Source organism: Sinohyriopsis cumingii, chromosome 2, assembly GCF_028554795.1.
Source record: "Sinohyriopsis cumingii isolate HCF-2022 chromosome 2, ASM2855479v2, whole genome shotgun sequence".
In the NCBI taxonomy this organism is placed as follows: Eukaryota; Metazoa; Mollusca; class Bivalvia; order Unionida; family Unionidae; genus Sinohyriopsis; species Sinohyriopsis cumingii.
The window spans coordinates 100905595-100918136 of record NC_142962.1 but is presented as its reverse complement, the minus strand read 5'-3'; the positions used below and the strand labels follow the sequence as shown (position 1 = coordinate 100918136).

The 12542-nt window shown below is 32.3% G+C and overlaps 2 protein-coding genes across 3 annotated transcripts in view; one reads left to right on the top strand and one right to left on the bottom strand.

Moving 5' to 3' along the window:
- The window catches only part of LOC149805485 (proteasome subunit alpha type-6-like), a 29339-nt gene extending 22308 nt beyond the window's left edge, over window positions 1–7031 (bottom strand). The window contains exon 1 of the mRNA XM_089950076.1: window positions 6848–7031. Coding sequence (XP_089806202.1) covers window positions 6848–6923 — 76 coding nt within the window. The 5' untranslated portion in view covers window positions 6924–7031. The remainder of the gene's footprint in view (window positions 1–6847) is intronic.
- Window positions 7032–11312: 4281 nt separating this feature from the next.
- LOC149805483 (adenosine 3'-phospho 5'-phosphosulfate transporter 1-like) overlaps window positions 11313–12542 on the top strand; it is a 56642-nt gene continuing 55412 nt past the window's right edge. The window contains exon 1 of one of the 2 annotated variants that reach the window (XM_089950075.1): window positions 11313–11401. Coding sequence is in view for 1 of the 2 variants with exons in the window: in XM_089950074.1 (XP_089806200.1) it covers window positions 11482–11516 (35 nt within the window). In the remaining variant the exon portion in view is untranslated. Of the gene's footprint in view, window positions 11402–11437; window positions 11517–12542 lie in introns of those variants that run through there. The other variant, XM_089950074.1, reaches the window with a different exon arrangement.

Here is a 12542-nt window from a genome sequence, read left to right as displayed (position 1 = left end):
ACTATCCACTGGATTTACAAAGTGCATTGTAATATTCTTGGACTAGAACATTAATTTAGAATTGTGGTGAATTCAGACAAGAACATTTTGTATTAAATTCTTGTGATACATCAAAAGATTCTCAGCATACTGCTGCACTCCAGGCCACTGGAACATTAACATGTTCAAATCTAGAGGTACATCTGCACATTCAGTGTGGGAACTTACTTGGAATACCACTGGAATTGAATTGAAAAACTTCATACATTTGGACCTGTGATATAGCTTTTAGGTCTGTTTGGTATTTAATTCACAATACTTTAAGTCTTTTTTTTTAATTTTCAAGGAAAATAAAATATTTGTTCAATTTTGGAAAACCTTTCTTTCACCCTTTTCTGTTACTTAGCTTAAGACCATAGAGTCATAGCAATAACTATAAAAGAATGACTAAGTACATCTTTCACTATAGTAAAATAAAACATGTAGGTAACATCTAGTCTTTGAATTATTATAAATGAGAGTTTATGAACTTACTGCCCCAAGAAAATATTGAAAACCAACGAAACCTTGCTTAATAATTTATTGTCAGTGAGTTTTTGCCTAGCCTAAGGGTATGTACTTCCATTAAAGAGAAAACCTATGTAATTTGGAATGTTCAGTTGTTGTCATTGAAATAAAACAGGCCTGCCCATTATTTGTTGGTGAATTTTACTTGTAAATCATAATTAAACTATGCAAAGACTGGACAGAAAATTTTATAATTGACACATTTTAGCTGTGCCAATCATTTGCAACCTCATAGTTAGATGCAAATGCAAGATTTGTCTTTAAGGAAAACAGATTTCCAGTATACACAATAAAATCAGTCTATTATCAATTAAATTTAAAAATTTTAATAATAAAACACAAAAACCGTTGTTTGCACAACTTTACATGGCTGTTTCTACAGTGCACTTGAAAGGACTGTTATTTGCCATATGATTTGTTCTCTATCTGTCTGTCTGTCTGTCTGTCTCTCTCTCTTTCTATATATATATATATATATATATATATATATATATATATATATATATATATATATATATATATATACATACACACACACACACCAATGAACTGATGGTCTACTGACCAAAAGAAATCTACTATGAAGCCTGTTTCTATTGTATCTTTATTGTTTTTAACTTAAGAGTGCTGAAACTGTTTCATTCTTTTTTTAACTGACATGTTCAAAAGATATTTTGAAAGTACAGTGCAAAGTTCTTGGCCACATTTTTTCACTTTGAACATGTATTTCATGAAGAAGAGATTAATGAATTTAAATGTCTCAGTATCCAAATATAACGACAAGCTATGTTTGGGTAAATCAATAATGTTTTTTTTAATAAAAAAAATCAAGTTACTTTACTGGTATCATTCAAAATACATGAATTATTCTGATATATCCAAAATATATGACTGTATCATGTGCGTATTATTAATGTATCATTTTTGTGACACCCCTTGTTCATACCACCATCCATTTGGAAGATTTAGCCAAAAATATGCTGAGGATGGTTGTCAAGGCAGCAATGAATCAGCATTATTTTAATACAGAAACAACTATATCATGCAAGAGAATGAAGAAGTTTCTTGTATAAGAAAGAATCATGTTTATACACTCATGTATGTTAAGTAGATTTAACAAAATTTTTCACATCTAAGGTGGTCATAAAAACATCATTTTTGTTTAGGATCAACTACAAATATTGAGTTGTGTTTAAGTGTTAATCTTGTGTCGATACAACCATACCTACAAAAGGGGAACTAACAACCATCATGATAGAGGCCTGATAACTATCATAGGGATGGTCCTAGCTTTTAAAAAGTTGTTGCCAAAAATATCGCCAACCTCAATATTTTGTCGTCAATTTTCAAAAAATGTCGCCAGAACAAGTAGTTAATACTTTTCAAGTCTATTAATGTAATAGGCAATGAAAACTGAAAAAGATGGGATAGTTATTACTTTACTGACAACAAGCAACACAGCCATAATATTACAAATAAATCATTACATGACTGTTTTGCACTACTTCCATGGGGCCCCGAGAGGATGAGTGGTGTAAAGTGCTCACTGTTCCGGATCACTGCCATGTCACTGCTGTCTGCATGGGTTCGAGTCTCAGGCAAGGCTAACGGTTCATGAGAAAGCTTGCCAGTAGCTTCTTGTGGGTCAGTGGATCTTCCTGGGGTTTTCCAGGGTTCTTCATCCACCAGTTATACTGGCTGCCATGTATAGCTTATCTTGTGCTGAAAAATGGCATTAAACCCTAAAACAACAATACTTCCATGGTCTTTGCACCAACAGCACCATTAGTGAATAGGTATGACTGTTGTCACCTTAAATAAATGTATTTTTTCCATTTGCTTTGTTCTTATACACAGCAATCTGTACTTCAAAAGTAATCAGTTTTCTCTGAACTTTCAGCAAAACTATTTTATTGGTACATTTAAAAAACAACAGAAGGATTAGATGTTCAATTAATTGTAGCTGCTTCTGTTTGTGTCTTTAGAGTTTGGTCGATTGTAGGTATAGTCCGGTAGCATGACTGAGTTGTATCACAGCACACAGTACTCATGCCAGATGTCAACATAAACAGATTATGATATAACAATGCACTGTAAAGATGGGTTTGTCAATACGAAAAAAGAATTTGTTTATGTAACAGATAGATTCCGTGCATTGTGAAACCAAGTTTGTGGCTTCCTTTCAGGGTCCCTTTGAATTTCCCCACTCCAATTCCATGACCAAATGTACAAATGAAACAGCCAAAAAGGCTGTCACCAAAAAAATTGCCAGATGGTACATTTTGTCACCAATAAGAAAAAGAATCACAATTTTTGACATTGGCGAAGCCCAGGATGATCCGTGCATCATTTTCAATAAGGACCAATTACATGTATATCAGAACAAGTACTTTGGTATAAAAAAAAACGTGCTGTTTGTGATTCTGGAGAAATAAAGATAACAAGATTTTCCAGTTGGCTACAAAGGTGGCCATAATGTAGGTCTGATCAGCAGCATTTTTATTTAAGATCAATCACATGGCATAACAAATATTTTAGTGAAAACCCAAAGTCACTAAAATATCAGAACAAATACATACTCATACAACAAGATCTTCAAGATGGACACCAATGCTATCATTATCTAATTTCTAAGAATCTCATACGGGACCAACTAGATATTGGAGTGAAAACCCCATGTTGATATGACCATTTATTAGATGTAGCTATACAAGCATTTTCAAGATGGTGGTCATGCTAGAGGTATAAATGTCACCATTTTCATTCAGGACCAACCAGACATCGTAAGGAGTCTTTAAGCAAAAGTCCCATGTCAAAATGATCATTCCTTCAAAAGCAGCTAAAACAAAATTTACTTGATGGCTACCATATTAAATGTCAGATTGGCATGATTTTCATTTAGGACCAACTACAGTGTCCTGTCAAAAGTGAGTAGCCAAATGGGACATGTTTTCAAGTTCTGTTGGCCTATATTTCAGTTGTCTGGAATGCGATGGAAGGCGGGGAATGCTGAAATTGGTTAAAATCAGCATAAGAACCTTGAATGAAATGAAGCTATCAAAACACTTTCTTTAATATTAATATAATTTATATTTGTTTCATTAAAAACAAAAACATACACCAGCTTAATCATATTTCACCATTCCTGGCTTTTATTGCATTTCAGCCAACTGAAATGTGGGCCAGTGGAACTTAAGAACACTTCCATTTGCTTGTGAGAGAATTTGAATTTATTAAAAAAAGACATAAGAGTATATAAAGTGACTAAAACATTACAGTGCATAGAAACACCAGAACGCACTGAAATGCAATGAAAACACCAAAATGAAATATCACATATACCACAGCGTATCATTGGTAGTGTATTCAGGAGACTTTTGCAACAGTTTTGAAATAAAATAAATTTATTATTAATAGTGTCTAATACAATTTTTACAGAAGTTTATTACTAATAAATACATATTACAGTAAAACCTGTCCTGAGGGACCTCTGCTATGAGACCACCTGTTTTGAGAGACCAGGATCTCCATGCACATATTTATTGATTATATACTGTCATGATCTGTTATGAGAGACCATCTGTCTTGAGAGACCATTATCTTTTGGCAGGCAGGTTGGTCTTTCAAGACAGGTTCTACTATAGTAATGATTTATTAATAATGTCAGGACATATGAACTTTGTGAAAATCAATAATTAAAACAGCTGTATAGTGTAATTATAATTATTAAGAATTACATGTGGACAATTATCTTTATGATCTAAATACAAAGATACATGCAAAAATGGCATGTCAAGTCATTTCCGTATTTATTTTGGAATTTATATCACAACAAAAATTGTCTGCCCATGATTCAGAGTAGTTGCATTTTCCATATCAAGTGTTCAATAATAAGAAGAAAAAATGTAGTTTTACATTTATGACAGCTTTTCTTCAACACTCATATATATTCACTTCTTAGTCAATTCATTATTTGCATATATTGCTAAAACATTAAGCTGCAAAATATGAAGCACTGGTTAGTGAGGATTAACAACACCAAGATTCAAGTGAAACACTGATAGCAAACATAAGACCTTTGCAGGTTATACAGATTGCAGTACCGGTATCAAGAAAGAATCGGTGATCACATTGTGCATTCCAAACTTCATTTACCTGTTTTCTGTCTCATAAATATTTAATATGTCACAAAACTTAGATAACCCCAACTGAGACGTGAATACAAGTCTCTACAATCACATCTATTTCCCATGCCTCCAGTCTCAACAGAGCTTGATGTGTCATACAATTTTAAGTTTTTGTAGCGATTACTGAGACACTCTTGACTGAACTACCCCAGATGATTATCTGTAAACTTCAGGTGTATGGTACTTGTGCTTCTTTCTTCTCTTCACTCATTTTATTTATCATCATTTATACTTTTATTTCAATTTAATATATCATTTAATGAACTTTCCTTATTTTCTGTTTTTTGATATTTTCAGTAACTTCTTTATGGAAAATTTATGTATCTTCCAAATTACCGTTCATACTGAAACATTTTCACATGTCATCTGATGATGAAGATTTTTAAAACACTGACCTTGAATTACATACTTATATAGTAAATGCATTGCCCTATTGTTTCAACATATATAATTGGTGTTTAAACCATTACACCTGTCTAGAATTAGTTTTTTTGAACAGAGACAATGTATGCTGTTTGATGAATGCACATTATTCATAGATCTCACATTATGGTGTTTGAACCAACAGTAGAAAGAAGTCTGATTGCTTTCATGTAATTTTCTTACAGATGTTACATTTCTATACCAGTTCTCGATTCCATAAATGGACTTGTCTTTAAGTATGTAACTTAAGATTTGTATGTGATTGTTTTCTTTTTTTGAATATCCAATAAAATCAATTAATTTGACGACATTTTATGCCGCCTTTGGTAGCTATTGTAAGCATAATTTTTTTTCTCCTGTAGAAATTAACCTTTCAAGGTATAAAAATCGCGTTTCAGTTACTTTGGTAAATGCAACAATTGATCAGATTCCATTGCTTTTATTTAAATTCAGAGCTAACTTCTTTGATGAAAGGTTATTTATTTTTACTGAAAATTGTAGTCAGCTTTCATTGATGAATTGTGCATGTGTTATTAAAGTTATCGGTGAAGGGCAGCATTGGAGGACCAAATTGATGCATGTTTCTCATTGCAGCAGCAACATCAAATAACTGTAGAACATCGACTGAGACAGATTTTTTCCTCATTTGCGAATAAAAGTCATGTAATGTTTATAGAAAATGAAACACAACTTTCTTAAAATATTTATTTTGAAAACTATGACCAGAAATCTGTAAATTTGAAGCAACTTGAAAGTAAAACCAGATTCACTAAGCAGAGAGCACATGTCAATGTGGTAATCACATGATAACAACAAAAATAGTGCTGATACGTGCTTGGTACTAGTTGAAAATGGCTTTCTCCACCCTGCTGCAATACAGACAGTTTTCTGGTAATTTTTCTCAGAATATATATGCTGAAAATTAAGTGTACATTAAGTGACATCTATATAAATATTTCCAAATTCCATGTTCAACCACTTTGGAAATTTGTTTATTATTGATATCACATGACTATATGACCTCTGATGTCACTGACATGTAGGTTCTGAGATTTGTATAGTCATGTGACCTGGAATGCAAATGGTGAGATCCAGGACAAATTTCAGCAACGATGTACTTTGTCTCATCTTTCTGCAGATTAAAGACATGACGAATGCTATGCTTGCGATTAATGAAACAATAAATCATATTCTGATCGATTTCATGCAGGTACATCTTGATGAAAGGTCGTTCAAGTTTGTTAGGCCGGCTAGTAAGTGGCTACCCTATGCCGACACCCCAACATCAATATTATGACTGTAATTTTTTGAAAAGGATCGATATGGGCTGCAAAGTGTGAGATATTTTTGAAAATCTGAGTTCTTGTCCTGATGTTAGTCGACACTGGAAAACGTTACACAACGGCCTTATTTAGGCAGTAAGACCTCGACTCCCAAACCATAAATACTGGGGGGCGATGTTTTACATTGCACGACTAGTATAATGAGCCACTTATCAAAGTGAGTATTTCGTTATTGCCACCTCTGGAGAAAACTAAAAAGTATGTGAATTATGAGGAACTATTCTAATGGGAAGCTCATACTTGTGTATATTTGTAAAGTTAGTTTTAACTGGATTATGTGGTAAATCTTTTATGCCCGAAAATGTTATATCCCCACTCAACTTATCAGTGTCATTCCATGCCTCTTACCAACTTGGTATAACCTCCCTTCGGGGGAAAATATAGTTATATGCCTGTCAAATCCTGCACTGCTGCCTCTTGACATCTTTTATGATCAATATATAGCTATTATTGTATTGAATTAGTATGTATAATGTTGCCGGTTGCTAAAACTGCTTTTTAGCTGTGCTCATGCCGGATGTTATAGTTGAGCAGACTGGTGTAGTATAATGTTGTTTAGTTTTACTGATCCAAGAAAAGATTATAATAACTAGTCTGCACCAACATTCTGAACGTCTCGGATATATATTATCATAGAGGGGACAGGGGCCAGTTTTTATGTACAAATTTAATGCCGCAACCAACGACTTATTATACAAATCATAAAAAATCAAATACGCAAGTGAGGTCAAAAAGTGCCTATTTTTGGATACCTATATTAAAACAAAGCATAAGAATATTATCCACTTAACCAAAGAAGTATATGGCAGTTCATAGCAGAAGAAGTTTATGCACCCAAATCCCAAATTTCTACCTGCAATTTTGATGACCGAAGGTCATTTTTAACATCATGTGATGCTCACAGTGCAAACACAAGCTCTTTTCCTATATGATATTTCTGCAAAACAGTGTGCACTAAACAGGCTGATGCAACTGAAAATGTTGTCATCCAAGCCGTTTTTGAGATATTCTACTTGCCCCAAACCCATATGCTTACTGCTATGGGAGGCTAGCTCTTCTTCCTAGCCAACGATTGGTATTTCACTACCAACATACTGCAGAGTAACTATGGAAGGTGTACATGCCTGACACCAATTTCAAGAACAACACAAGCCAGAAACACCTGGTTCACAAATATATCCATATCTTTAAAACAATAATAGCTGAAAAAGTCACACCATAACCTTAAGTTAAGAAATTTGCCATGGGCAAATTTATGAAACTGGACACTACAATCATAAGATTTGCATTCTGGTTATGCGTAGGTGGCTTGACTGTGTTACTGTGGTCCGTACCAGGATAACATTGTCAATAAATAAATAATAAATAAATACGTAAATAGTCTGTTTTGTTTTTTGTTATCCATAATTTTTAACATGTGGGGACATTTTATTGCTGCATAATGTATTGTACTCCTCTGTTGACAAACTTCAGTGAAAACATGAAAAGAAAACTAGTTATTGCTTTATAATAATAGTCTTCAGTTTCTAATATAACTTCTATGATGGAACAGTACCTCTACCATGTTTGTAATCTAATGTATTCATTTTTTTAAGAAGTTATGGTAAAATATGTAATTTCGATGAATAGAATATATAATAAGAAGAATTGTATCTTGAAATCTTTGTGGAACTAGGATATTCATTGAAATTCTTGGATTATAGATATCTGGAACAATTTACTCTTTAAATGTATTACAAAATTTGTTCTTAATATCAAGGTTGGGCACATTCTATACTTGTAGTTATGTCTGTATATTTGTACATAATATTCTTATGATCTTTTATTTTAAATACTATTATATTTTATATTTTAATTTAGTTGTACGCAATCAGAAATAAAGAATTCTTATCTTGTGTTATCTTAGATCATAATATACCTCTGTTTCTGGTATGGGAAAATTCTCCAAATTATTTCATCATAGAATTTCTCAATTTATTTTTGATAAATCTGGGGGAAAACGTTAGCATGTTTTATATATATTTGATTTAATTTATGTTTTACTTAATTTAATTGTTTGTTGGTTAGTTTAAATTTTTTTTTATTATTATTCCATTACATGCTATTGTAATTTTATTTACAGGAATTTGACATTTTCCAGAAGTTAGTTTGACCTACTTTTTTCTCTTCATAAACACCTAGTATTAGAACTTTGTATCTTTATGCTGACCAAGTTCATGACCTTGATACATAATTAGTAAGAGTTGAAGAAAACAACTTTATTTTATATTCATTCTTACTGTGTATTTTATAGAGTGAAATCAAGGCTGTACTCTGAGTATGTGATGTAAAGCTTCTACTTTGTTCCAAACAGTGATCACGTGACCCTCATATGGGAATCTGTTTTGAATGTTAAATTAGCGTATAACCTTTTTCTATAGAGAATTTAGTCAGTTGGACTTTTAAACGCTTCAATGTCAAGGTGGTGATTTTTCTGTTGCAACCACTTGGAGTTAAATTTTAATTTTTCTTCATATTATTTGGATTCTAAGAGATTAATTCTTTTCCCTGGGAATATTTAAGTGTTCATACAGAATTTTTGGATAAAGACATTTTTATTTAAATTTTACTCAGAATTCAAGCACTGGAATATTATTTCCTGTGGTACAACAATAAACTGTAGATACATCAGTACTATACTGACTATAGCATATGTCATCATCTTCGATTTTGGATTTTGTTGGGGCTCGAACTCAAATTCATTAGAACATTTTAATACTAGGACTTCTAATGTTTAATTCTTGGATTATTTTTGAATTTGTTTCTTAAAAACTGTAAGTTCTATTTTTATTATTTTTACTTTGTTTTTCTAGGGAAATCAATTATTTGTTAAATTTTAGAAAGCTTGATGTCTTCACTTTTTTCTTGTTACTGTTTATGAGACCCTAAACACATAACACATGTGATTTGCAACAAATATTTGGTCACAAAAATAAAGATTTTATTCTGAAATTAGAGGTCTACAAGAATAAATGAAGCAAGTGAGTGATATTTTTAGGCTAACCAAATAATGGTTTCTGATTCATTAAATGCCAGTAATTGTGTATTAGTAAAATTATGGATAGGTTTTGCAAGTAAATGGAGAGAGAGAGAGAGAGAGAGAGAGAGAGAGAGAGAGAGAGAGAGAGAGAATATAATTATTAATTATTGTTGGAATAATATTGAGTTCACTGACACTGCTACTGTGGTGATAACAGTTGTGGTTGTAAAGCTGTCAAGTACAAATATACATTCATTGACAACTGATTTTAACTTATTCAACAATCATCTAGTTGACCAGTGTCTTTTGCTACAAATAATATGCAAGATGTGGGCTAACTGCCAGGGCACATACAACATTCTGCAATTCTTTCACAAATAAGTTAAATCCTGGTCATACTTCCCTTTTAATTTTTGTAATCTAATATATCCTTTATAATATGAAATATATTGATAATTCATCGTTTAAAAAATGTCTGAAAATGCATTTGTTTAAATTCTGAATCACAAAATTTATTTTTACTCCATGTTAATTGCATGGTTGTGTTTGTTGTGTCTATAAAAATAATGCATCTAAATATTGCTTAGGAATTATGTAATTATTTTGCATTTTATTATCAAATCATGGTACCTAGCTAAATGAAACAATCAGCCCTGTAAATCATGCAATTCGTTAATCACGTTTATAGATTTTCCCAACATTAAGCCAATCATATATGTTGATCCAGCCATATATTTTGATTCATTGATATTTGTTCATATTTGCAAAAAACGTTTTGCCTGCATATTTTTATCTTTACTGTAATTTAAGAAGACTTTATTAAGAATGTACTCTCAATTTTACAAATCTAGACTTAGTATTTTTGACTTTTTAGTTTAAAGCAAACTTGAATTTCAGCCACATACCTTCACAGTATTGAGTTTCAGTCTCAATTTGAGCGTAATTGCTAATATTCAGACCTGTTCATTTTGACTTAGCTTAAAAATATGTTTTTATAACAGCAAATAAATTTGAAGTTGTAGTTTGCAATATGGAAATTTATAATTACTTGTATGTTCAATTTAAATGTTTGGTATAGCATCACTGTCCCTGATGATGATGATGATGATGATGATCATCATCATCATAATCATCATTTTTTTTAAAAACTATATATTTTGTTCTTTATACTCTCCTCTTGCGCTGATTTTTTCTGTATTTCTGTATCTTAGCTTTGCATTACTTTTTGTTACCTCGGGATGAGTGCCATTCTGTGACACACGGTACTAACGATATGGAAAATGGGAACCAGCCTGGAAATTGGTGAACATTAAATAGAGTATATATGGGTTTGGCTGACCATGATTGGTTAATAATGTAAGTTTTGTTTTAGGAAAAAGAATCTTTAGAGAATTTATCCTGGTTGTAAGTGAAAGAAATAGAGACATTGTTTTACTGATGGAATTTTGGTGCTTAAACAGGCTTGAGTTTGGAACACTATTACTAAAATTAGCACCTGACTCTTTGGTGCGGAATTGAAAGCACATGTTTCAAACACCTGCAGGTCAATGCCGCGGCTAATTTCCTTTCCTCAACACAGAAGCTGACATCCAGGTTTCATCTATACTAATAAATATAGGTTTGATAATGAGCACTCAAAAATTTTAAGTCATTGAATTTTTAATATCATGATGTTTGCATACGTTTGCTATGGGAACTGAATTGGTATCATGAGTTTTCTATTGGAATGCATAATATAAACTAATATAAAGCTAGCGACTTATCTGCCGGCTGATTTAAGTACCGGAAGTTGTCATAGTAGCCACGAGTCAAGTTCGCAAAGACGACACTCAATCAAAATTTATGAATGCCGATTGTCATTAGCTGTCAAATACAGAATACAGGTAAAGTAACGAATATCCTATTGTTTTTTGGGGGGTCACCATATGTAGTGATTATATCATAGAAGAGAGAGACAGTAGTAATGGAATCTTGGATGAAAAAGCCAAGTCACAGGAGGTACTTACTGACGATACGTTGTACTGGTATGGGTGGGTAACGGGTAGGTTACTAGTTAGCACCGGGTGCTATATTGTTTGGTGGAATATTGAGATATTAAAATGTGGCATTCAGTCAAGATGTTCACAGTATTCCAGCTGTTAGGCCCTATTTCTTCATGGTATATTTAGTTACGATTTCGCGGTCCGCAACCTCGACTTAGTTGAGGCTATCTTGTCGACGATGGTAGCCTGGTAAGAGTTAATTCAGTTTTTGTTGGTCAATTTGGTATTTATTTATGAACGAAAAACATGCGATAGTTTTTACCCGCCCCCTCCCGCCCGTTTAAAGATACAAAGCCTCAGTGGTATCAAAAATGCATAAAACTAGTCATTTCATTCATGTATAATTTCTAATCCAATTATCGTTAGGTAACTAACACTATTATATTCTTTGTGTTTCAAACCGAACAGGATTTTGTTTACTAACATGCCATTCATGTTTGCATGGGCAAGTCTTTTATTTTCAGACTACATGATTGTTGTACTTAAATATCTTCGATAATTTTTTAATATTTTCATAAATTTTTGCAACTTTGGGAGTTACATACCTTTGGACCCATTATGTAAGAGTTAAACCACTTGTCCTTTTTAGTTTGGCTCACTTTTTGCAAGAAATATTAAAAGTAGACATCAAAATTACATACATGTGACAGAATCAGGACTTAAAAGTGCTAGATTTAAAAATTTTGATCAGTATGTTGGCTTCTAAACTTGTCAATTTCATTTGATCAGCATACACTTTAGATTTTTCAAGTTGATTGGAAACTAAACAAGTGCATTGTTTTTCCATATGTATTCTTATCACAGTATAAAAAAACAGGAAGTTTTTTTTAAATCACAATTCAGTATATTGTCCAATTATGAAAAAGGATTGTTGTTTATCTTACAGTTCATTGCAGAGATTTCTTTAATAACATCCAACAGCATTTTTGGTTTTCTTCATAAGATTATGGTCCGTTGACCCAATGATGGTATTAGCTTTTCA